The sequence below is a fragment of the Xiphophorus hellerii genome, chromosome 13 (genome assembly GCF_003331165.1).
Source record: "Xiphophorus hellerii strain 12219 chromosome 13, Xiphophorus_hellerii-4.1, whole genome shotgun sequence".
NCBI lineage: Eukaryota > Metazoa > Chordata > Actinopteri > Cyprinodontiformes > Poeciliidae > Xiphophorus > Xiphophorus hellerii.
Genome location: NC_045684.1, coordinates 21,704,726 through 21,730,737, shown reverse-complemented (window position 1 = coordinate 21,730,737; position 26,012 = coordinate 21,704,726). Strand labels below are relative to the sequence as shown.

General features: G+C 37.6%; 1 protein-coding gene across 1 annotated transcript in view; it reads left to right on the top strand.

Moving 5' to 3' along the window:
• The window catches only part of csmd2 (CUB and Sushi multiple domains 2), a 253,349-nt gene that overhangs the window by 192,076 nt on the left and 35,261 nt on the right, over positions 1-26,012 (top strand). The window contains exons 34-47 of the mRNA XM_032580630.1: positions 2,034-2,129; positions 2,571-2,774; positions 3,837-3,961; positions 6,582-6,678; positions 7,048-7,152; positions 7,311-7,429; positions 10,371-10,440; positions 12,450-12,566; positions 12,749-12,958; positions 14,945-15,133; positions 17,350-17,527; positions 19,163-19,308; positions 19,405-19,485; positions 20,040-20,153. Of these exons, the coding sequence (XP_032436521.1) occupies positions 2,034-2,129; positions 2,571-2,774; positions 3,837-3,961; positions 6,582-6,678; positions 7,048-7,152; positions 7,311-7,429; positions 10,371-10,440; positions 12,450-12,566; positions 12,749-12,958; positions 14,945-15,133; positions 17,350-17,527; positions 19,163-19,308; positions 19,405-19,485; positions 20,040-20,153 (1,851 nt within the window). The remainder of the gene's footprint in view (positions 1-2,033; positions 2,130-2,570; positions 2,775-3,836; positions 3,962-6,581; positions 6,679-7,047; positions 7,153-7,310; positions 7,430-10,370; positions 10,441-12,449; positions 12,567-12,748; positions 12,959-14,944; positions 15,134-17,349; positions 17,528-19,162; positions 19,309-19,404; positions 19,486-20,039; positions 20,154-26,012) is intronic.

Below are 26,012 nucleotides of genomic sequence, written 5' to 3'. Positions count from 1 at the left end.
ATTTAAATTCTGCATTTGCATATGTGTGTTTTTGGGTAAACTGTGTACAAACAAGAGCTTCAAGAGCTTTGAAAGAGCCTATATCTAAATGCTCATTTTTACTTTCTGAGTAGAAATGAGCTAATTGGTTGCTTGGATTTTTACAATTGCACACTAAATTGTGGTGTTTTGTAAAACCTTGCGAAAAGAAAATGTATTTAAAGTTATTTATTTGACTTTTTATATCCTTAAAAATCTCATCAGTCCTGGTCAGGGGGCCCTTGATTTTTGCCTCTGCAATCTGCAGTTAACATAAGAAGGTGCTTGATTGTGGAGGGCCACAGGCAGCAGGTAAAAAAAAAAAAAAAGAAAATCAACCTTGATCTTGATTACATGGCAGTGAATTACAGCCAACAAGGGATGTAGTCCTTCCAGCCACATCTTGAGCACCTGCCACACTGTTCCTAATCAATGCAGATACATCAGTAATGATCTGCTCATTAGGAGATATTGTCAACAAAGACATAGAAAATAAGCCTATATCTGAAATCAGTTTAACCTTACAAGAGGAGGACACAGAGTGAGGTGTAGGCTACAACTTCCTAGCTCCAAGCCATGATTAGTTGTAGCTTCAACTGTAAGTCTAAGTAATATCCTGGTATTAGGTAAGTGTGTCCCAGCTAAGCATACTTGTGAAGCCCTATTCACATATGAGGAACCTCAAGCTGCTTTACTGGAAAAAAAGGAAGGACGCTAAAATGGACAACCGAACATTAAAAACAAGTCATTATATTGATGTTTGGAACTTCTTTGTTGTATTCAGTAGTGCCCTGCAGGCCATCACGTCTGAGAGTGCTGAAACTGTGAGCTTCACTTCTGTGTGTCTATTAATAATTCCCTCTTCTAAATAATTTGTTCGGTAGAAAAATACGATGTAGCTGCTTCACCTTGTAAAATGTGTAGTAATACATACACCTAATAAGACAAGACAATTTAAAATATGGGCTTCACAAGAATGAGACTAGCATGGGTTTTGCTGAATTATTTTTTTTATATTCTAACAATAGTTTAATTATTTTCTCAATTGATTTAGTTGCTTTCTTTTTGAACTGTATTAAATAATCTACAGTGAGTGTAAAATTCTTCAGTCCAGATCTGACTTGTACATACTGCACATTGTAGTTTTTTATATATATGACTAATTCTAAAGTCTTCACAATGCCAGAATAGTTGAAAAACATAAATCTTTTGTGTATTCTCAAGCAAAATAAAGGTGTATTACACTCAAAGAGGTTTATTTATTTATTTTTTATTAAATTAGACTATAGATGATCAAATGCAGTTTATTTTAAATTATCTGTTGAAGTGCAACCTGAAATGGAAACAAATTTTTGTTTTGTTAGCATCTACATTTAGCCAAAATAAGCATTTTTTTTCAGTATTTACAAACCATCTTCATCTTGTTTATTCACATGTTTCCCATAGACTCTCCAAAATGCTGCTATGTGAATTGTTTGACCAGTCAGATGGACTGTTAAGAATACAGGGCAACTCGAGATGTACTTAACCTCATTCTTAAAAACATGAGTTACTAGCATGGATACAATAATCTTATGCTTAAATTACTCACTTTTTTATGTGGGGCTTATAGTAACAGATTGGAATTACTCCACCAGTCAAATCCACATACTTGTACCAACTAGATATAAAGGACTAATTTCCCTTTGATGTAAAATATTGGGGGATTTTCATGTAGAATTATATCGTGACATCCCTACCAGATACCATCATACTACTGGTTTCTGATAGTTAGTCCCTATTTTTTAATAAAAGCCTTTCCCAGCAGCAGCAAATTGTACTGTCTCAAAGTCAGTACATGAAAAAATATATTTTTCTTTCTACTTGCATGACTCATAGTTTCTAAAAGGGCCATTAGCATCAACACATAGCAGCAAACAAGACTAAATATTACCTAGAAATCTTTTGACAATATGCTCCCATTGAAACACAGCCCTCAAGGTCGCCCTTTGCTTAAAACCTGCCTTCTCTCTCAGGTGAGTCGTTGCCGTTGGCGACCTCCAATCAAATCCTGATCCGCTTTACAGCCAAAGGCCAATCCAGCTCCAGAGGATTCCATCTGGCCTACCAGGGTAAGTGTAGAGCCCACTGGCACACAGTCCTTCTCCTGTATTGAGAGACTTGTGAATTATTGACTGAATTAATTGACTTCTGCCATTGTTTTAGTTACTTGTGGTGGTGTGTGTGTGTGGGGGGGGGGTTGTGATGTAAAGGGATTTCTATTTTCTGTTGTTGTTTTCCTTAAACAACGTACTGTAGCAGTAGTGACATTTACCACAGCTATCCAAAGGCAAAGTTAACGCTAGAGAAAGTTTAATGAATAATTAATTCAATCTTGCATTTATATTGTAAGTGAAATGATGGACTGCCAAGACAAGGTCAAACTGTTTTTATATCACTTATTGGATCATATTAAGTATTAATTTGCTTTATAAGCAGTGTGATCTTGTGTATCCAAAGTAACTTATTAAAACCCATGCAAACTCTTAGTTTTTTTTTCCCCCCGTTCATAGCGGTGCCAAGGACCAGCGCCACCCAATGCAGTTCAGTCCCTGAGCCACGGAACGGTCGGCGCATGGGCAACAACTTTGCCGTTGGTGCAGTGGTCCGCTTTGAGTGCAGCCCTGGCTACGTCCTGGAGGGATCAAGTGCCATTGAATGCTTAACAGTCCCCAATGCCCTGGCACAATGGAACAGCTCCATACCCAGCTGCATCGGTAGGAAATCAATGCTAAAATCAAACACTTACAGCTTACAGTTAAACTATTTTTAGCAGTCTGTGTGGGTTTTTTTTTTTTTGCAGCTTGTGTCCATTTCCTTTCTTTTTCACTAATTAGCTTGTTTGCTAACCAGCTTTCTCTTGTTTGCTCTGTGTCTGCTTCTCATGTGACACCCTAAGAGTTAAAACCCTGTCTCCTCACAGATGTCGGCTGCAGGCCATCACCTGCACTGATGCAGAGATTTAGCCGTGAGGCACACAGGTGCAGGCCATGTACGGGGTCAAAAATACACACCGATGGAAACAGACATGACAACACGGACAGTATTGACAATAACACATGGTCTTCACACACAGGATGTAACACAAGCAGATGCTGTCACCAGATGTGAAATTGGCACAAAAAGCAGGAAAGACTCATCTGATGAATATAGATGAGAGTCAGCAGGAGAGGGGCTTGGTCCAACTTTTTCTTGTTGTTCTGGTTAGGGAATTAAAGGATGTACCCAGCAAGGCTTGTTCATTATAATCGTTATCTAAAACGTTTGAAGTGTAGGTCTCAAAAATATAGTGCACTGAAAAATCTTTCATAGCACTTGAACATTACATATTACATCCACAAATTTCCATGCATTTTGTTGGGATTATACAATGTACATTCAAACCCACACAGTTTGTATTGCTGTGAAATGGAATAAACAGTACATAGGTTTTTGGGGGTTTTCCCCCAAAATATTACCTCTATCGGAGTGTTTGACTACAATCTGAATGACCCAATTCTTTTCACACCAGAAAAAGTCTGAACTTTAATGTCACTACAATATGTGGCATTATATATGCGGTACCTTTCAAAGTGTCTGCAGTCTGATCGGTTGTGGCAGATTTTATCCGACTTTTACGTTATTGATATGAGACCTGCATCATAATTCTGACGTTCAAAACACAAGAGTGAAAGGCCGATTAAACACTGTTTTTAGCACAGTGGTAGCTGAAAAATAAAATTCTCCAATATTCATTCCATCTTTTAAGCTAATAAAAATTGCTCTTTTTCTTGCTACAGTTCCATGTGGAGGTAATTTGACCCATCGAACTGGCACCATCTTATCTCCAGGGTACCCTGAACCTTACCTCAACAGCCTGAACTGTGTGTGGAAGATTACTGTTCCTGAAGGATCAGGGATCCAGGTTTGTTTGTTGATTTATTTTCTCAGTGTTCTCACACCTCTCCTGGATGTTAGGATTGTCACACATGGATGGAATGTGATGATTTCTGGCAGCACAAAATATGTAACGGTATATACAAATCTGCATTTGTTGACCTATACATATGATGTAGAAAAAAGCCCTTTGAAGTAAGCCTTTCATATTTTCAACAGAGAATTGCTTGCACATTTTTGAGGCTTACTTATAAGAATGTACATTTTTGTGAATCTGTTTTATAGAGTAACATGTAAGCCATGTAAATTTGTCACAATAACAAATTTTGCTGGACAATATATCGTCCTAGAAATGATTGCGATAAATGATGAAATTGTTGTTTTGTAATAATAATAATGCAAGTACATCCTCTTAAAGATCAATACTAATTTCTAAAGAACATTTAACATTGGAACTGGAAGACATTTTAATTATCCAATATAAAGAAACCAAAAACAAATAAAATGGATTATGAAGTCTCTGTAAACAAACCTGCCCTTCAAAATATATTAATTAGACTCAGACAGAGAAAACAGGCAATTCTGTCAGTTAGGACTTTTGTGGGACAAAAAGGTGTAAATTTGCTCCTGTGTACTGGTTGTCAAATGTTTGCAGCATTTTTGGTAATGAGATTATAGGGCTTGATATCTTGAGCAATTACCAAAATCGTCTTAGTGTGCAACATTTTGCACTGGCCTTTTTGCATTTTGTTTATCAGTGAAACAACCCTGTAATTCTGGAGTATCATTATGGCACATCATGGCACAAGCCTTTGATGTGATTTGTTTTTTTTCTTTTTGGTATTCCAAACTCAAATAATGAATCCATATTCCATTGTGTCAAGGATACCATTTTAGCTTCTCTGGGTATAAGTCATTGGGTTGAAACTGACCTTGCTCAGGCTCCAAATGTAATTCTGAAGATCAATTTTCTGGAAACTTGAGATCCCTCAACTCGAAATGAATTTATATGTCACTGCTTCCTCAATTACCTCGCCTCTCTTTCCTGGGAGTTTACTCGGTTTGCATATTGTTATTCTTTTTGATACGTTTGTGATGAAACCTTGCTGGAACTCGGGCCAGGTCCCGGTGGAGGCGCCTGCCGGAAAGTTTTTTAGCCCCGTGTTCCAGCCTTTGTGCTTAATGACCTCAGTGGCGTCCCTCAGCTATTAGCTCCCCCTCCTCAGCTCGGTGTCCTTGCAGGTCAAACACACTAGACGGGCCACAGGTCCACTTAGCATTCTGCTTTATTCACCAACCTCGCCAAAGCTCGGATTTTAAATCGAGCAAAAGTCCAAGCAGACGAGTTACTATGGCGACACTTTGCACAAATTACACCACAAATAAAAATGCTCATAACTACAAGCTCTGTCCAGTTAAACACACGAGGTTTTACTCTGTTTTCATACACACAGTAGCAGATGGCTCCCCGTTCCCTGCTTGTTCCTTTTTCACTTTCCTTGTGTCCTCTCTCACCGTTGCTTTCTTCTACCAGCAACCAGAAACACATTAGATTGGAGTGTCTCGAGCCAAAAGAGAACTTAGAGGAGCGAGGTGCCTTGTTGGCACATTTGCTGCGGCCCCCTAATGAAAGATCAATCTGTGATCTGCCTCGTCTCCCCAGGAACCCAGTGCACCAGAGCCCCTGCAGCCCCTTTAATTGGCTCATATCCGATCTATAACCATCACAGGCAGCTGAGGAAGGCAGAGGAATGAGTGCGTGAGACGAACTGAAAGGAAGGCATGGAGGAAGTGTAAAAATGAGGGATGACACAGAGAACACTGCATGAGTGAATATACATTTGAAACCAATGTCCAAGGGTAAATTTGCAGCAGCTGACACAGCATGGCTGATGTCAAACATCCATTTTAATCTGTTGCTTGGGCAGTTTCACAAATTTTTGGTGGGCATGAAATTCAGTCAGAACCCATCAAATATAAGTTTAAATCCTTCTTCTGGGGGCAACTATTGTGAGCTGCGAGGCTGCAGTTTCCCTCAGAGTGGGTACGTTTCATCATCCAACACAGTTTTTAGTACCTTTATGCTCATTTTGCCTTTATTTAATATACCTATGCTGCATTTAATGAACCCTTAGCAATTCTTATTGAAAATTGAGTGCTTAAAACTTTAACACAGCTCATGAAGGTAGTTCTAAAAAAAAAATTGAGAGTAACTAGATACACTCCCTTGTTAGATTCATTCAATTTCTTTCACAGGTCTAATTATCCGTATGAGACATTGTGTGCTTAAAGCACTTATACGCAGTGATTTTGCTAGCCATTCCTATAGTAAAGAGGAAATGGAAAGAAGATGAATTCCTTTTCTATTGTGAGAATTTTTTTTTTTTTTTGCCGTTTTATGGTAAAAATGTTGTAGAAGCTGCATGTGTCCCGGTCTGAAAGTTAGAAAAGTTTTCACCTAAATTACTTCCAAAACTTCTTCACATACATTTTTTATTGCGTCTCAACCTCATTATTCTTTATCTGTAGCTTTTGCTAGTTGCTTCCTTTTTTTTTTTTTTTTTTTTTTGAGCATACCATTTTTGATCTACTCCCTGAATCCATTCACTCTTTTTAGTGTTACACTAGTGTTTACTTTCATCTCGTAGATCCAAGTAATCAGCTTTGTCACGGAGCAGAACTGGGACTCACTGGAGGTCTTTGATGGAGGCGACAACACTGACACACTCCTCGGCAGCTTCTCAGGTAAAGCTAATTTTGTCTTCAGCTTGGTTAAAACCCATTTATGTAACAGGCAAGATCATGCACCAGTCAAGTTTTACAAAGTATATACACGACTTTGTGTTGTCTTTCACAATCCCAGGAAAATACGTAAAAGTTTGCTTGCAACCTGAAAACATGAGGAAAAAGTTTGAGATTTACGTACTTTTGCAAGGCAATCTATGCTTTATTTGGAGTCGGTTATGCATATAACTTTTCTACAAAAATAATCCCACTAACTGAAGCGAAAAAGTCTATCTCTTTAGCTGTTTGTCAGTGATGCATGCAGTAAGTCATGGCCAGCATATGGAGGAGATTGCATTGCTGAATTCCACTATTAATCTTCTCTCCTAGGTACAACGGTCCCCGCTCTCCTCAACAGCACCTCAAACCAACTCTACCTTCACTTCTTCTCAGATATTAGCGTGTCCGCTGCCGGATTCAGGCTGGAATACAAAAGTAAGTAGAAACACAAGGCCATTCCACTTAGATCAAGCATGAGTTAGTGTTAAAGAATACCTGCACGTATTTTCTAAGGATTCCACATTTTTCCTTTTGAATCTCTTACATGAATCGTAATTGTTTGACATATTTGTTTTTCTTCTTGGTCTCTTCAGCTGTCTCTCTGACCAGCTGCCCAGAACCTGTGGTTCCCATGAATGGCATTAAGATTGGGGAGCGTCTTCAGATGAATAATGTGGTGTCTTTTCACTGTGAACCTGGCTATACTCTCCAGGTAAACTCTTCTGCTTTCATATGAAGTTCAGTCAGGATTGACCCTCAAAACTACATTGATGGGGTTTTTTATGGCATTTTCAGTGTCATCGTTGTCAGGTTTGCTTTTGAGTTGTTTGTCGAAGCAGCAATGACATCTTTACAATAGTGTATAAATAAAAATGTCCAAGGAATGTAACAAAATAACTGGTCAAGATTCTCATACTTTTCAGGTTTTGTTCCCTTTACCAATCCATTTTGACCGGTTTAAAGGTACTAACTGAATTTACGTTTAGTTATGGTAAAGGTTTTCCATTTGATGTCTTACAACAATAAAAAAAAACTGATCTTTATTAGATCCCTCAAGAAAATATTTAGTTTTATAGGCTGTCATTATCAACTCAATTAATTCAAATGTGAACACCGAGTGTAATCTATAATGAGTCTATTATTTTAAAGCAAAAATGGTTAAGAACAAGTTGAGCAATGCCTCCGGAGGCTCACTTTTAGGTGCCAATAAAGAAGGTGTAAAAACAAACTTGTTAGATCTCAAAATCTATAACCAGTTTCCATCTTTATATTTTATTTTATAGCATAAGGATTTTTGTGATGGATTTCCTATAGATAACATATTTTTTTAAAAAGATGTCAGCAGACTTTTACAATGTTATAATAGTAGTTCTAAAGCTGTGCCAAATGCAGTTGGAATGGTGTAATAACCTTCAGTAGAAATACCACTGTATTTATTTTTGTATTAGCACAAAAATGTGAAGGAAAACTTCACCAGGTGATCTAATTGTTTGTATCTGCAACAATTATTATTATAATAAAACTCTAGCTAAAATATTTTATCAATTTGGTGACAGAAGTTATATCAATGTCATCTTTAGCAACTATAGACATATATCTGAAAAACCACCACTTTGAAAGCGTAAGGTGGTGCAGCAAAATGATTTCTTTTTCTTTAGGAAATATATGACAGAAAATTTTAGGAAAAAAATTACTTTTTAAAACTTAATGCCATCAATGTGAAAAACCTGTATAGCTTCTGGAATAATGTCCTTGACACAAACAAATCAAAAGCTTCAAGAAAACCTTTATGGCAAGTGGGTCTCATAAAGTCTTTAATTCAACCAGGAGCTGCACTGTTTGCCAGGAGATTCATTTTTACAGCTGAGATTAGACTGATATTGTGTTATGCATCTCAGTGACTCCAAACATACATTTTAATCCATAAGCAAAAGCCTGAAGAGAAAATGTCTTTGGAATTACCTCCTCAGAGTCCAGCAGAAAAGTTTGTTTTTTAAACGCTGTTTCAACATTTCGGCTTGATGCTTTTTAAACAGTTTATTACAGCATTTTGTTGTGCATCTGAGTTTTTCTTTTAATAGCACAGAGGGATCATTAGCAAGGTTTTAGTGGCAATAACAGGACTTTAAATTCTGGATTTCGGGAAACACAAGGGGGCAGAGTTAGGTCCCTTTAGCTGTGGTTTTGAAAAGAAAAGTTTTAACTTTAGTTTGTTAGACCTAATTTTGTAATACTTTCATTATTTTTGTATTTTTTTCACCTTAGATTTAGTAGTCAGCTTTGCTATATATCAGTGCATTGTGCAATTCATTTTGTTTTCCTAAACCAGCGTGGTTTTAACCCTCCACCTGGTTTTTAATGCTTGATTGCTGCCACATTGCCAAGCTGTTTGCAACCTGCGAATATCACTACATGCAAAGTGCTGACAGGATCACAGGGCGGCAATGCACACGAGTTGTTTGCAATGAAGTGGCAAAGAAGAAGGTTGTGGTAGATTACATTACCATAGCAACGACTGTGGGGCATGGAGCCTCAAACAGCTTTATGGAGCAAAAAAAAACCAAAAAAAACATCCAATGCTGAAAACCAAGCGAAAGGATAACTTTTAACTAAACTGAATAATTTAACTGAATAAATGGTAAACATGTGAATAAATAATTATCCCCAACATCAAAGCCAAGCCTTTTAAAATCCTTCTTTTTTTTTCTGGGATATTGAGGAAAAACAGGATTTTGGTGTTTTACCACCGGCTCTGTCAGGGATAACATCAATGAGCTGAGATTTACCAAGCGGTGAAATTGTGTACCTCATCCACGATGCACAGCTTAAAAAGGAAGTTTTTCCAAAGCACCTTATATGTTAACAAAATCCTTTTTTAAAAAATGATGAATTACTGGTTGGAGTTTCATTGGCTGCAGATCTATTACCTCATATTTTCATCTCTGCTGCTTCTTTAGGATCGTTGTTGTCTTTGCTACTTTGCTGAGCTCCTTTTTTTTTACTTCAAGTATCATAAATTAGGAAGTTCTATTGTAATAAATGTTCTTCTTGCCTTTGAATACAAATCATTAAATCTGACCTTAAGTCAGGAAGAAGATATAAGTAGCACAGAGAGACAAAATGAAGGTGTTATTCCTCAAGCTAAGGATTTTCTGAACATCTTGTGAACCCTTCCAGCAGCAGTAACCCATTAAAAGAGACGTGGGAACGAGTATATTCCAGAAGTTCAAAGACTTGACACTGAAATCAGTATAAAGTCTCAACCTTTCGGTTTGTTGTAACAAGCACTTGATCTTAGTGTGACTATACACACATTTTCAGAAGTGTCTGCAGAGTTCAAGCTTCATCTCCTTTTGAAAGTGGGGCAGTTTATATCTTTGTTGCAGAACTTTGAAAAGCCAAAATTCGGAGAAAATTGTTAAGCCCATTCTACGTAACCGCATTTTATTGGGTCTGTAAATTTTTCATATTTAAGAATCTCAAAAATACAGCTGAACCTGCAATATTTTGTAACACTTTTGGTTGATATAGTCACGTAGCCTTCTTCGATGGTCATCTGGAGAAGAGAAGCTGACTCAAATAATTACAGCCACCAATGAGTGACAGTTTCATTTATCTGTTTTTCCGTGTATTAACACGGACTGTCCTTGCAGGGGAATTCTCACATCACCTGTATGCCTGGAACCGTCAGACGATGGAACTATCCTCCTCCTCTCTGTATTGGTAAAGCTCTTCTGTCACTCTATAATTTGGTTTCACCTACTTCTCGCTCGTTGTGGCATGAAATAAATAACATTGTAAAACTCAACTTTGTTATCTTGAGTCAGAGTGGTTTGCTAAAATATTGAAACCCCTTCAACTTTTTCCAATTTTTTTTTAACTTTCCAATTACAAACTCAACTCAAAAGTATCACCTATTTGTTAGGTGGAAGGAAAATCATGCATGTATTTCGAATAAAAATCTGAAAAGTGTGACCTGCATTCATTTTTAGCTTTTCCTGTGGAAACAGGGAAGATGGTTAGGATTGTTGGGAAGATGTATGGAGCTAAATACAGAGCAACTTTAAAAGAAAACCTTTTAGAGGCTACAAAACACTTAAAACAGGGGCGAATATTCAGTTTTCAGCAAAACAACAATCGTTAAAATTTAGCTCTTGAATCATTGTCCTTTTACTACCCTGCTCCCCCATCACTTCCTTTCCATGTTTCTTTTGGTACTTTTGATTATCTGCTTAATCAAGATCAAGTGTATAGGCTTGTCAGCCTTCAAATGGCAGATTTTGATATCTGTCTTAATGTGTTTTTTTCTTATTTTATGCCTTTCCTTCACCGTGTTCTGGCAACAAAAACATGCACATGCCAGGGATGGCCTTCGTCACACACACACCCACGCACACACACCCACCCACGCACCCCACCACACACACACACCCTCTTTTCAAAGCAATCAAAAGGTATAGAAATTGGTTTTTGTTTGTTTTTTTGCATTTGTACCTTCAAATGAATGTAGCATTTAACCTTGCAAAATTGAGCGAATTCAATGAAAGAAAATGTATTAGGTTCCCACTCTCTTTTGTAAAGTGTTTCTGCCTGTGAAATAGCCTTGACAAATGAGCTGTGCTTATTGGAACAACCTACTATTGCCTAATTAGTTCCATCTCGACACTGATTGGATGAAACGGGAGGAAGATTCATCGTGTTTACAGGCATCAGCAGTTTTCTGATTACAACTGGCTCCTACAGGCTCGTGTTTAACCCTGCACTTATTCTCTATCTGAGAAACACTGCCACAAGAACCCCATTTTCCTGTTTTTTTTTTTCTTCTTCCCCCTCCAATGTCTGTACATTTTTTGTCCTATTTAATTCTTAATCTACTGTATTGTATTTGCGTTTTTTTTTTTAAATTTTATTCCGCAGCAGCTTGTCTCTCATTTCCATAGAGATGGGCGAATGTTTTACTGTTATTTCCACTTCTCATCCACTTTTTAAATTAATGTATTAATTTTGGGGCAGGATCTGAGAGCAGAAGATATTCCTTCTTGAGAATCCATGAAGTAATTCATTCTCACAGATGTTCTCGTTAATGAAAAGTTGGTTCATTCATAAGGGCAGTATTCTGTTTTGATTAAAAATAAGATGTTATTTTACTTAATCAGACATAAAACGTTCATTTATTTTGCTTTTTTATTTACCATTCTTTTTTTATGCGACTGTGTTTCAGTGGTCTCCATAGATCTGCCCTCTAGAGACAGAGGAGGGATTTGAGTTCCCTCCCCTGAATCCTGAAACCCCTAAAGCAGATTGGTCTTAAGAAAGGGGTCAAACAAAAAGAAATCCAAAGATCTTGATGATACCTGTTGCAGCTTCGACCTAATCTCAGATTAAAGAAAGACGATTGGCTTTAACATTTGTGTAATTTTGCCTCCAGTGTGCCTTGTTGTTTTAAATAGTTGATATTTCATTGCTTTTTCACTAATTAATAAGTGTGAGTGTTTGGTGCTCTTCTGGTGGGTAAGAGAACAGTTTCCCTGTGTAATCTATGCAAAGAAGAGAAAGGCATTCAATTCAATTAATTATCAAAACAACAGATTATAATTTATACTGCCAAACAATTCACTTTGTTACACAGGATTGTGTACGTATGCATTCATGTACTGATGTGGAAAATTCTTTATTTAATTGGTTTATTTTTTGCATTATGCTAATTAAATGTGTTGTCTGGACTCCGTTAGCACAATGCGGTGGAATCCGGGAGGAGATGGAAGGAGTGATTCTCAGCCCTGGTTTCCCTGGCAACTACCCTAGCAACAGTGATTGCACCTGGAGAATATACCTGCCAGTCGGTTACGGTGAGCATCATCAGAGACTTTCAGAGCATAACAAGTTGACTTTTTATGTACCTGCAGAAGACAAATGTGGTCGTGTTCTACAAGTCATTCACATTAAAGATTATGTGCAATAGAACTGAGTTTCAGGTTCTAATTCCAATTTTTTTCTTCTCAAAACTATTTTTCCACCCTATTCGTCCCAGGAGCCCACATACAGTTCCTTAACTTTTCAACAGAGGCCAACCACGACTTCCTAGAAATACGGAACGGGCCTCTTGACACTAGTACTGTGATTGGTCGATTCAGTGGCCAGGACGTCCCGCCGCCTCTACTCTCTACCTCCCACGAGACCACAGTTTATTTCCACAGTGACCACTCGCAGAACAAACCAGGTTTCAGGTTCGAGTATCAAGGTAAGAACCTAAGCAAGAAGAAAATTATGTGGTCAGGGGGCTTACAAATTACCTTTAGATTTTTCTTGACAAAATGCACAAACTGTTTCTTTCCAAGGGGCTATTGGATTAATGATCAATCCAAAATAGCCATAATGAATTTCACTCTGTCATCAAAGAATACACTTACAATGCCAAAGTATTCATACCTCTTAAACCTTTTCACGTTTTGTGATGTTACAAATACAAACTTGGCTGTATTATTGAGTTTATGGAATAGACTAACACAAAGAAGAGCGTGATTGTAAAGTGGATGGAAAATTATAGTTTTCTAAACATTTCATTTTTGTTTAGCTTCTGTAGTGCTTTCATAGCTTTTCAGGAAGAAGAGCATTGAACCCTAATAACTTTTAAAAGGAACTATCTGCCATGGATTTTATTTAGGGATATCAGAGTAAGGAGAGGTTATGTTGGTCTGTCACATTGATGTCCAAATACATTGTAATTTGTGGTCAAAAGCATGAAAAAGTTTGGAGAAGTTGCATCATTTCCCAAGGCTACATTGCTAATTTATTTAAAGTCATTCAGATAAACTGAGATTATTTCTGAATTTATCTTAAAGCTGGCACTAAGAAATAAGCAAACTTAGTTGATTTTTCCATTTATATATACAGTGTCTATATATATATCGGGAAAAAAAACTGTTGAAGAGCAAAGGTATTGCTAAGTGTAAATTAAAAGCTTTCACTTCATATCTCCATTAGGCAAATTGCCCTTATCTAAACATGCAACAGGCTACCAAAGTTTGTATTTTAATGATTCAACAAGCGTGCCAGCAAATCGAAAGGTAGCATTGTTCATTTACATAATTATGTGCAAATTAGCATATAAATCAAGCTTTGTGTTTGCAAATTCCCTCCTTCTGCAGTATTTGCATGAGTTATCTTCCACAAAGGGAAGCTGCAATCCATAGAAATCAAATCCTTTAGTCATTTTTATATCCCTGCCATCAAGGCTCACTGCCTGCTCTACTCGTGTATCCTAAAGGGGGAAAAGTGACAATTATTTACCTTCGGTACCTCCAGTAACTGCATCATACTCCGGCAGCACAATTCAAATGTGCCTCTTGTGGGGTTTTTTCCCCTGCAAGCTCCCCTGGCTGAGGGGAAGAGTGAAGGAAAAGAGATTGGAACAACAATGATATATTGATGGGGAATTGGAAATGTAAAATACAGGTAGCTTGCATTGCATAAAACACAAAAACAAACAGTCTGGATGCCGGTGTGTGAACTCTAGCCATTCCGAGACCCACAGGAGTTTAGGAAGCTGTGTCATTTGCGTGATATGAATTGGGATTTATAGTCCTCTCTAAAATGATTGTAACTAAAGAATTGGGATTAAAACTGACAAAATCATTGAGATTTTGAGAAACCTGTTTATATGGTAAATGGTCTGCAATTCTATGTTTCATCAAGCCAGAGGACTCCAAAGCAACCCACCGCTCACAGAACAAACTCCAAAACTACTAAGTCAATACCGTCCTCTTTTTAATACTTAAAGCGATCAAATTGAAAAATGAAGGATCATTGCAAAAGCATTAGCCACTTAGCAGTAGATTAGAGTACAAAGTCAAAGAAAAGAAAAACACGTGATGAGTTTACCTGGCTAGCAAGTAGGCCAAAAAAGGAAAGTCTGGAAATGTAAAAAAAAAAATATTCTGTGAAATCTCTAAGAACCTTGGTGATATACTGTACTTGAAAGATATAGGGGTTTACGTTAATCACTTTCCAACTCTGTATTAGTGTAGAGAACTGCAGATTTGTTCAAAACTTAAATAAATGGCCATTAAACTCATTTGTTAATGTGCCGAACACAGCATTATCAAATTCACATCAAAATAATTTGCAACCATTATCACAAGATCTAACCTTACAATAATACATTTTTTCTAATAAGAGAATTTGTTGTTTAAATAAATAATCTCATTTTTCCTTGCTTTTGCTACAGCATATGAGCTACAGGAATGCCCAGATCCAGAACCTTTCCGTTATGGAGTGGTGGTCGGCGCAGGCTATAATGTGGGCCAGTCCATTTCCTTTGAGTGTCTGCCTGGATATCAGCTGATGGGACATTCCATCCTCACCTGTGAGCATGGCACCACCCGCAACTGGGACCACCCATTTCCTCGCTGCGAAGGTAGGTCACAAAAAAAATGTCCTCCGACGCCTCCTTGGTAACATCGAAATATGTTTTATTTAGAAATGAAATGGTAAAATAATTCCAGACATGCATGAATGCAAGACTAACCTCATTACATGATAACTTCCTGTTAGGAATTTATTGAGCTCTTACATCATTAGTGTAAAATGCAGCCATGGAGATAATGATTATCTATTATGAATAATGTAATTACAGTGAGTTATTATCCCCTATTAATGAGGCAAAGTAGTCTTTAATGAAAATCAATACTGTGCTAAAGAGGAGTGGAGACAAATAAAAGATGAATAAAAGATGAATAAAGAGGACCTAAATTGTAAAGGAAAAGTAATCGCTGCTTTTTCTTTTGCTATGTCCTTGACACACTTTCTCACGCTCCAGCTGTTGATTATTCAATAAGCCAGGCAACATTACAGAGGGAGGTGAAGGTCTGGCCATGACAGTGGGACTTCAAATAGGGAAGCCGGGAGATAAATAGAATATATATATATATATATATATACATATATATATATATATATATATATATATACTGTATATGCTCTGTCTATATACAATGTAGTTTTATGTTCTGTGCTGTGCTTCTTTTAAAAGTAAAGGCATTGCAGTTTTAAGAGCCCCACTTGACCCTATAACAGCAAAACCAGATCTTTAGTCCCCATCTCTGCTGTACCTGAATAGATTTCCTTTAACAGGACACAAGTGCATTGATTTTGCCATCTCTACTGCACTAACCTGCCTGTTCTTGCATTATTATTATAGCATGTTTGTTGTGTTCACCCAACCGACCTTTGACGTCTAATCTCCTCCTCTCTCACACTGCCTCTTTTTCTGCTCTTTCATTTTCATATATGGATATATAAGTTTTAACGGGATGTGCTTGAACAGAGATGGTTCACTACATAAAATTTTGATTTGGTTTATTTTTCTCTGTCACAACTTAAAAATGGAAAAGCAGAAAGAAGTTGGATCATAAAGACAATTAAAAAAATGAAAAGTTAATCATGCAAGCATATCTGATTCTATCATATTTTGATGTGCTGCATTGATTTTGTACTTTTTTATGCCTCCAAAACTTGACTATTTCCAGTTTTCACCCTGACCTTTTCCAGACATACCCTTGTTTTTACATTAGGCTTAAGTCTCTGTGTACTTAATGCATTGACCAGAGGGGTTACTCCTCAAAGTGTTGAGATTCTAATCAATGGATCGGATTAATAGGTCATGTAAAAAGTGACACAGAGGTGCCTACTAGCCCAGTGAACTAAAAGCACTCAACAGTGTAACTTGAACACACACATGGAACAGCGGGGGATAAAACACATAATATCTTTGAGTTTATACATGCAGCAATCGAAGAGTGTGCTGTTAAGCTCAATACCCTGGCTGGCTTCCTGGAAGTGCCTGCACTGCTGCGATTACTATTCCGCCTGAATTTTCTCTCCTCCCCCATAGTGGATATGAGGGACACCAGCGGGAATGTCACGCAACTTTAAACCATTCACTTAGTTAGAACCTCCTGAGTTTCAAAGGAATATTTTAAAAATGCCCAATTCCTCTCTATGTTGTTTAGAGGCTGTGTGCAGTGATTTCAACTAGTGTGTCTCTCTGTGGCTGTCAGTTTTTTTCTTTTTCTTGCCCCAAGGTATCAATCCTGTGTGTACCTGGAGGTACAAGTGTTGGCAGTCTTGACATTCTCATTCTGTTACAGCCTTGTCTAAGTTAACACATCCATACACATCTACTCCTTATATATATATATATATATATATATATATATATATATATATATATATATATATATATATATATATATATATATATAATGTACATACAGGCACTCATATAAGCACACACCAGGAACCTGGCACTTGCTAACACCCCCTCCCTCACCCTGCGCTCCTTCGCTACAGCCTCAATGGAAAAGGGTTGAGCCCTTATCTTTGCAAAACACTCCATCCAACTCCCCTCTTACTAAAAGGCTTTACTGGCTAATCTTTAGCTCATACAAGTGCCTGGGCAATAGACGAAGAGTGAAGTCGAGAGAGAAAGAGACACCGAGAAGGGAAGCAAGAGGTGGAGAGTGAAAAATTGCCATTTTCTGTTTATGTGCCTGCGTAGTTGTACAGTATTCCTGACCCGCTGCATTATTTAAATTTTATCTCGCCCTCTCCCCCTCCTCCATATTCTCTCAGTGCCTTGTGGTGCCAACATCACATCAGACAACGGGACCGTCTTCTCCCCAGGATACCCAGAGGAGTACCCGAACTCAGCTGACTGCACCTGGCTCATTTCAGTGGCTCCTAGCTTTGGAGTCAAACTCAATTTCACTCTGCTTCAGGTTCATGGACCGCATGACTTCATAACTGTCTGGTAAGAAATGACAGAAGTATATAGACATTTCAGGGATGACGTACTTGGTATGTTGTGGTGATAATAGCTAAAAATGCCAAACATTTGCTCAATTTCTGAGTTGTGTTTTTTTTTAAGTGATTTTAAGCCATTTTCTTTTTTTGGTGAACTAATATAGTTCTTATCATAAGTGGTCATAACATATTTATACTAGGAGCACATGAAATGTCTCACCACTTTTCTGAGTTCTCTGAATTCATTACTTACTGATACTAAAAATGGCTAACTTTGAGTCTCGTACCAAGGTCCACACTGAAGAGTGTTGTGATGATCTCAACCTGGGATTGCTAATGCATGGTGCATTAAGTGACCGTAAAAAGATTGGATATTTCAAACTGCTTCCTGTACAGTCATTAATCAGAACAAGTAAAGCTGAAAATTGGTCAGTTCCACCATGTAGTTTCTCTTTTCATTTACATTTAATGTTGTTTTCTACATGCAGTTTCTTTGTGGGAAATAAATGTCCAAGAGGTTTTGGTGTTGCACTTTAATTCTCGATTAGCTAACAGTGATGTGACATATATAAACCCTGGATGAATAATCAGATAAATAAGTGGTGCATGGTTATTTGGGTATGAAAACGTGTGCTCACTTGTCAGGAATTTTGGATGACTGATTTTTGTCTTCATGCCTGGCTGATGTTCAGACAGATTATTCTTCCTTTCATTGTTTGCATAAGGCTTGGCCTGCCATATTTAACACCAGAGACGGGATTTTACATGCATGATGGTTTCCAGTCTTGATTCATCCCCACTCCCCCGAGAAAGCATCCAAAAGTCCCAGTTCTCATGGAGACCAGAGATGTTACTGCCAGTGACCCAGGAAGCTGAACGACCACACAAATTGCTCACAATGTGTGGGCTGACATCTGTGTTTTATTTTTATTTATTGTTTTGATCATGCAGGGTTTCAGGTCAAACTCCAAAGACCTGACAGAATGATCATTCTTATTGTGGTCCTTTTCCCTGTCAGTGGCACCAGTTGTAATCTTTTCAAAAAAGTTCCAGCAGAGTCGCGATGCAGACTATCACATTCCCCACTTCCAGTTAACGTTGCTGTGTATCTATTCACCAAACCACTGAGCCAAGGAAATGGGCCCCATAATGGTGGCTTGGCTAGACTGCTGTCAGGCAGCATTCCCTAGCCAGCCGTTTCCAGAGCTGCTTGTAATCTCCCATGCCCAGTCTGACAGCCAAAGACAGATGGTTTCTAAGCTGAATGGTTGTGGCTGGAATCTGGGAGCTGGCTTAATTGGCCATGCCCACACCAGGGGACTGCCAAGGCAGGGCCACCGCTTCCAGAGCCACTCCCTTTGGATGTCTGTTAACAGGAGCAACGCAATCCAGACCTGTCGTTCCAGTCGTGTCTGTAATATTTACTTTATTCTGTCCTATTAGCTGAAGCAAGCCAGTGAAATGTGTTTGCGTTTAAAGAAGAGACAGGCTTTATGACACAGATGAAAGCTTAATAGCAATAATCTGTCGTGTGGTGTACTCTGGCTTCTTTGTTGGAACTTTTGAACATTTTTAAGGCACTCTTTTGTGTGCTGCTGTTTCAGGTGTTTGAGGGTCTACCTGTGATATTTCTTCTCCTTAGGGATGGTCCGCAGGAGACAACTCGAAAACTAGGTGTCTTCACGGACGGAGAGCCTAATGACCCACCCAGTAGCACATCCAATCAGGTGCTGATACGATTCCGCAGCAACACGGAGAAGGGCGGGTTATTCCGCATTAGCTATCAAGGTATGGAAATGATCTTATTATATTCAAGAATTTCTGAATAATTATTCTGAATAATCTGTGTTTTCACTCCTCTCATATCTGCTACATTGCATAAAGCTTACAGACTTCAGTACTGCCTGCCTCCACCCATCATCCCTAATGCAGAGATCCTGATGGCAAGCAAAGAATTCAAAATTGGTAGGTGGAAATACTGTCACCTAAATTTCATAGAATACATGTACAGATGCAGACGCATAATCACTGATATCTCGACGCAGCTGTCATTTCAGATTGGATTTGGCGTCATTGTGATTTGGGAAAGTGTTGCATTCTGAACCATTAATCCCAAAGGGAAATTACATCCTGGCATTAACCGTTTAAATTACTTTAGGTTGACTGAAACTTCCTATAATTTAAATTACATGGAGAAGAATGGAAGAAAATAATCAGAATGGGGGACATGGGACCATTGCTCATAACATATTTCTGTTGTCTTCTGTTAAAATAGAGATGATGTTTGATTATCTCTTTATTTTTGTGCTTGTATGATTAGTTATTATTCTGAACTACATACGCCCCATCCATTGGGAGTTTATTATTATGGTAATTTGTTTCTGCAACTGGTAATTTTCCTTCTTTCTCAGGGAGACTTGAGACTCCCTGAGATTGCACTATCCTAGGATTGGATTTTGTTGTAGCCACCACCCGTACATCTCTGAATTTACCTCCTTCCTTTCCACCTCTCTGATCAGGTGATATAGTTCGCTACCGATGTCTCCCAGGCTACCAGTTAAGTGGAAATAGCATCCTGACATGTCGACTAGGAACACACTTAGAATTTGAAGGTCCCCCACCGTCATGTGATGGTAAGTGATGGTGTGCAACTCTGAAATGTGCAACAGCACTGCCTTTAAATCTGTGTAGATGATCATTTGCACCCCACTTGTAACATAATCTAGAGCTTTGGTCTTGTAATCTTGTAGGTAAGACAATTTATTTAGCATTTTCTATGGCCTTTTTGAAAGGCAGCACAATATATAAAAGACATTTACTTTTCATTGTTTGGACATATTTTTTGTTAATTCAGTTAAATTCTGTATCTGACTTAACACAAACAGCTACAGTCATTAGTAAACTTATGTCTTGCTCTTGCCAATTATTTATCAGTATCATTTAGCTGTCGTGCTAGGCTAGCAATAGCATCTTTCTTCTCATTTTTAATATGACTCTTTGATGATTACACTCAGTTGCTATCCCAGTTGGTTGTGTATTGTCAAATCATCCCAGAAGAACAAACAACACGTTCACACTTGAAACGACAAGTCTTAATGCAGACTCTCACACTGAATGTTATTGTAAACCCTTGGAGTTTCACAGAGAAATGATGAGTCCTAATAGTTCACCACCAACATGGTAAAAAAAAATTGAGTTTAGTCTAGAACTCTGATAGTGATTATCAAATAAAAAAGCTTGCAAAGTCTCAGAATCGCTTCAGAACACCTCCAATCTATATTCAATTTCAAAAGATTGGAATATAATCAACAAATGCCAGAGAAACTGCAGTCTTGAAGAATATATTGGTCTTAGTGAGTGAGATATGTCTTGAATGCTGGTTTAAAAGTTGATAGGTCTGTTTTGATAGGAAAAACTTGACATTGATGTAAAAACGCTAATTGGAATGTTGCTACACATGTTAAGACGGCCATCATCTACTCATTGAGGTTTTTTGTGTATTTATTTTCAGTAATGCTTTGTCTTATTGGTCCAATTACTTATAGACTGGAGCATTAAGGTGTGTTTTGCCATCTTTCTGCCTTCCAAGGGGCAAGTGTTGTCATGAAGCAGCACAGCAACCACAATTTTTTTGTAGATACCACTTCTTTGGCTTTTGCTCGACTCCCAGGAGGTTAGGAAGGGTTCCTTTAGAGAATGCTACAAATATGGTTGTCCCAAAGGATTCCCCTGCACTCCATGTACAGCCTTAGATTAATACTATCGGTTGTATAAAATGCATCTTTGGGAGCATCTAGGGGTTTCTCTGCTTTTTTTTTTTTTTAACTTCACAAGATCACAGTCGCATACATCTTTTCTGTCCTAGTGGTGATTTTCACAAACTAAATGCTTCTTGTCTCTCCCTGCTGGGTAGTAGTAGAAGTAGTAAATTTGTGTGTGTCCTTTGGACTTAATAACAGCTATAGCTTACAAATAAAGAACATTTACCATTTAAATGCTACTAATTTGGAGTACAGCAGACTAAAAACATGAAGTGAAAAGGATACAGAAAAAAATCCAGTGAACAAAAATTAAGTATAAAATCTATCTTGACATGACAACTGGAGTTTATGTAATTTTCCAATTTCCTCCAAGTTCTTTTTGTACCTTACCCTTGGATATTTGTACCTGCTAAAGTTCAAGCTTCATGTAACCCTGAGCATCATCCCACACTTTGTGCAGACATATTAAATGTATAAAGGGGTGCATCACCTTGCAGATTCCCTGTCATTTCCCCATCAATTATTATTATTAGTCTTTTGAGTGATAAAAGAGCAGCATCATAAGGTTAAGGTTTTTGGAAGTAGAAAACAAGAAGAGAAAGAGGATAAAAGAAGATGGAAAGTATCAGAACAGTATGAGTCAGGCCTGGCTGAGCTGGCCCTCATAAAGTAAAAGGTTGGTCTTTTCTAGAAAAGGTGGAGGAGTCACCAGAAATGTAGTGCATAAGGAAAGAATAGGACTGGAGTTTAAAGGTAGGTGAGAAAGAGGGCTGTTAGACACTTAGTTGGAGGGCAGTGAAGAGACGACATGCACAGCTCATTGAAATGCAGGGGACATGCTGGCTGCAGCTGCACCTATCAAATCACCACTTCTAGCTCTGACAGGCACAACCATTTCTGCCCATCTAGGGGCATCCGACTACTCCACCCCCACAAACACCACCTCACAGATTTTACACACTATATCCTGCCGGCCTACACAGTGCATGTTATCATTCAGTGATAGTCTTTCAGATAACCAGAGTCAGTTCTGTATTCTTAGCACTGGTATACCCACTCATCCTGACTCACGCGCATCAGACATCTGTTCTTGCATAACACATGTACCCGTTATATATTCAGTTTTTGCCACTTTGAAATTTGTCATTGTCTGAGGCTCTTTTGGAGAGAAAAAAAAAACAATGTCATGCATACCGAGTCACATTTGGGTGTCTGTCAAGACCCAGATCTGTCTTTTTCTGTCTCTGACTTTTCTGTTCCCCAAAATAGTGGTATACAGATACATAAATCCACATAAAAAAACGAACAATACTTTTAACCTGTAAGTTTAAAAAAATACTAGGGGGCCTTTATTTTTGATTTGAATCATATTATTAATTTTAAAAAGTCATTATTTCAGTAATTCAACTACATAACAGTAGCAACCCATGTATTCATTACAGTAAGGGTGATATATTTAGGCCATTTATTTTTATTCATTTTGATGAATAAGAACTAAAGAAAACCTAAAAGAGTAGACTTAAAACCAGCTGAAAAAATAAGAAAATGTTTGGTTCCCAGCAATCATGGGAAAAACCTCTGACTTGACAATTGTCCATCAGACAGCCATTGGTGTCTTTAGCAGGAGGGGTAAGACCATAAAAGGTCATTGCCAAAGAAGCTAGTCGAGTATAGTGCTGCATGGAAGCCTGTTAATTGAAAGTCAAGTGAAGGTAAAATGTGTGGTAGTAAAAGGATTGTGAACCAAAACTTCTTCAAGAATTTATGAGAGTATTAAGATTCACAAGGTGTGAACCCCAGCTGAACTCAATGGTTCAAAACCTATCCCATACAGAAGTAGTATGGGTAATAACAGTTGCATGACGTGTATTAAGCCAGTCCTGAAACACACAAGAGGAAAAGCATTTTGTCATTGCTTCTCTAAGAACTGAAAACACACTGATGTTCTGCACGGCATGCTGCATTTATGCAGTGATTCACTCAAAATGAACACCAATCAAGTAGTGATTTCACAGACTTAATTTTGAAAATGCAATATAACTATTAAAATGAACTCAAAAACTTGCTTTCAACATATTTCTTTGTGTGATGAATCCATAAAATGTATGAGCCACGTTTTGAATTGACTATCATAAATAACTATTTTTAGTGATTTTGATTTGCACTTTATTTGAGTTTGCTGCCTTGTATAAGATCCACTGCCCATTACATTTACTCTCCAGTGTGAGCTAGACTTCACAGTAGACAGAACTGTAATATAAGGTCAACTTTTTCTGTTGTTGAAAACAGCACAGTTTTCCATTTTTTATATTTTTGGTAAAAACCTGCTTTCTCTGCAAGAATGGTTTTACAATGTTATTGCAACATTAAACTTTCTTTTTCAAACTTGCTTCTCCCCACTGTTTTAGTCTTTATTGAAATGTATTCCTTCTGACACTTTCTGAATCTTATGTCTCATTCCGACGCCAAGTTCGTTTCAGTCTCGATCCAGTCTAATGTTCATGTTGTCCTCAGTTGCCCCTGATTAAATGCCATGCCGAGTAAAATCCAGCTGAATGCAGATAAAAATCAGCATTTGTGCATATCCAATAACAGAATGTGCATCTATTATTCCCAGTGTTTTGTTTCAAAATTGCCAAGTATTAAAAAGTAACCCACGATTTGCACTCTCAGCTATATCTTTTGTCAGCTCCAAGACAAAGCAAATGTAGCCTTAAACTCACTGGTGCTTCCTGAAAGGTCACTGTACAGTATACACATTTCTTCTCAGTGAATTAATTGTTTAATGAACTTTACTTCTTTATTTTATGTCCTATCTCCATGTCCAAGAGGTTTTACTAATATTGATAAAACTTTTTCTAAGACATCTCTAGTTTTTTTTAAAGTTCTAAGTTATACTTGACTTGGTAAATATATTTTCAATCTGAGCAGTTCACTGATACTGAAGAATAAAAGTAATACAAATCTTATTTCAGTATCTGCATTGACAAGAGTTATAATTAAGGTTGGTTGTCACACACTCTTTAGGTAATAACTTTTAATTACGTTATAAGTTTTTGTTCTTCCTTTGGATAGTGATACCTGACATTAGATTTTGTATTTAAGAGGTTGGTTCTTGAACAAGAACATTCAGTTTTTCTCACTTTAATAAGACTGGTAAATGCTGAGAGCTCCTTTACCAGGCAGAAGAGGCTTAGGTATTCAAACAGTGCCTCACAGCGGGGACATTTACATCCCCCAATAGATTTTCTGCAGTCTTATTTGATAAACACTTTAATCCACCTCTTGGTACATTAACTTTGAAGTAGTCTTACTCTCTTTCTAAAACTTTATGGATTTGATTTTATTTATGACCACTTTTGGTCTTTTAAAAAGATACGTTTACAGACTCACACTTCAGCCGTGAGCTTAATTATATGCCACTGGGATGTGATGTACTAGACACGCACGAAGTAGCTTATAATTATGTTGCTTCATTTTTCTCTCTTTTATTTTTTTTTACAAATAAAAATGTTAAATGCCCTGAGTACTGTACTATCAGTACAGCAGCAAGTTTTTCAGAATATATCACAAATTTGACCAAATAAGTATCTGAAAATGCTGATGTTTGTATGTTCAGGACTGATTTCCTCTGATAAGCCTAAACAAAATTAAGTGAAATTGCCTTCATAAGTTGCCTAATTGGTAAATAGGATTCCCTTATGTTTTATTTAATATCTGGATTAATGCAGAAGTTTTGTGATGACCACAGGTGTTTGTAAAAGAATCTCAGTGGGCAGTTACCATCTTTGAGACCAAGAAAAACACCAGATGGGCTGTTAAATAACATTCCAAGATCTGAGCATGTTTCAGATCACTGTTCAACCACTCATTCTAAAATGAAAATTATTTGGCCTACCAAGATAAGGTTGTCCACTGAAACAGACAATAATGACAAGGGCAACATTGACCATACAAGCAGCCAGGATGGAAAATTGTGGTCTGGACAGATTGAATTAAAATTTAACTTTTGAGCTATTTGTAGGCTAAACGTTCTCACCGAGATGCACTTTTCATATTATATGCATTTGTATTTTATATTTATGCACAACTTTATTTTGACCTAATTCATAAAACACTATGAAATTTTAAGTTTGTTTGTAAAATGACAAGAAATTAAAATTATCTGAAAACAAATCCCAATGCAAGAATCATTATGCTTCATGAGAAATGCATACTAATTTCTTCTCTTCATTGTGGAATATTTCACAGTTTATCGTTGCCAGTGCCAGGTGGATACGTAAAAAAAAAAAGAACTCAACAATAGTTGAGTATCGCATTGTCTCAGTATAATATTCTTTGATGCTATAGCTTGTTTTGGGTAGCACCAACCGTCTGGCGGATAATGCCATTGTTTTCTCACCGCACTGCAACAAAAACAGAGCAGATAGGAACACGGCGGAAACACGACTGAAACATCTAGAAAATGTCGAAGGATTTTGAGGAGATGAAGTCTGGCGACAGGAAGGAAGTGTGATGAGGGGAACGATCTAGTTTGCCCAGACATGCTACGGCAATAGCGCTTCAAGGCTGATGTGAGACTTACCCCGCTAAGTTAGCTTCACATCTGCCACGCTGACAATGGGCAAAGAAGTGAATATGCTCATGGCAAGTCAATGATATTAAACATAAGCTGTTTAGTAGTCTGAGTTGGCATGCATTAAGTTTGTTTTCCTGTGACAGCACCCAGAC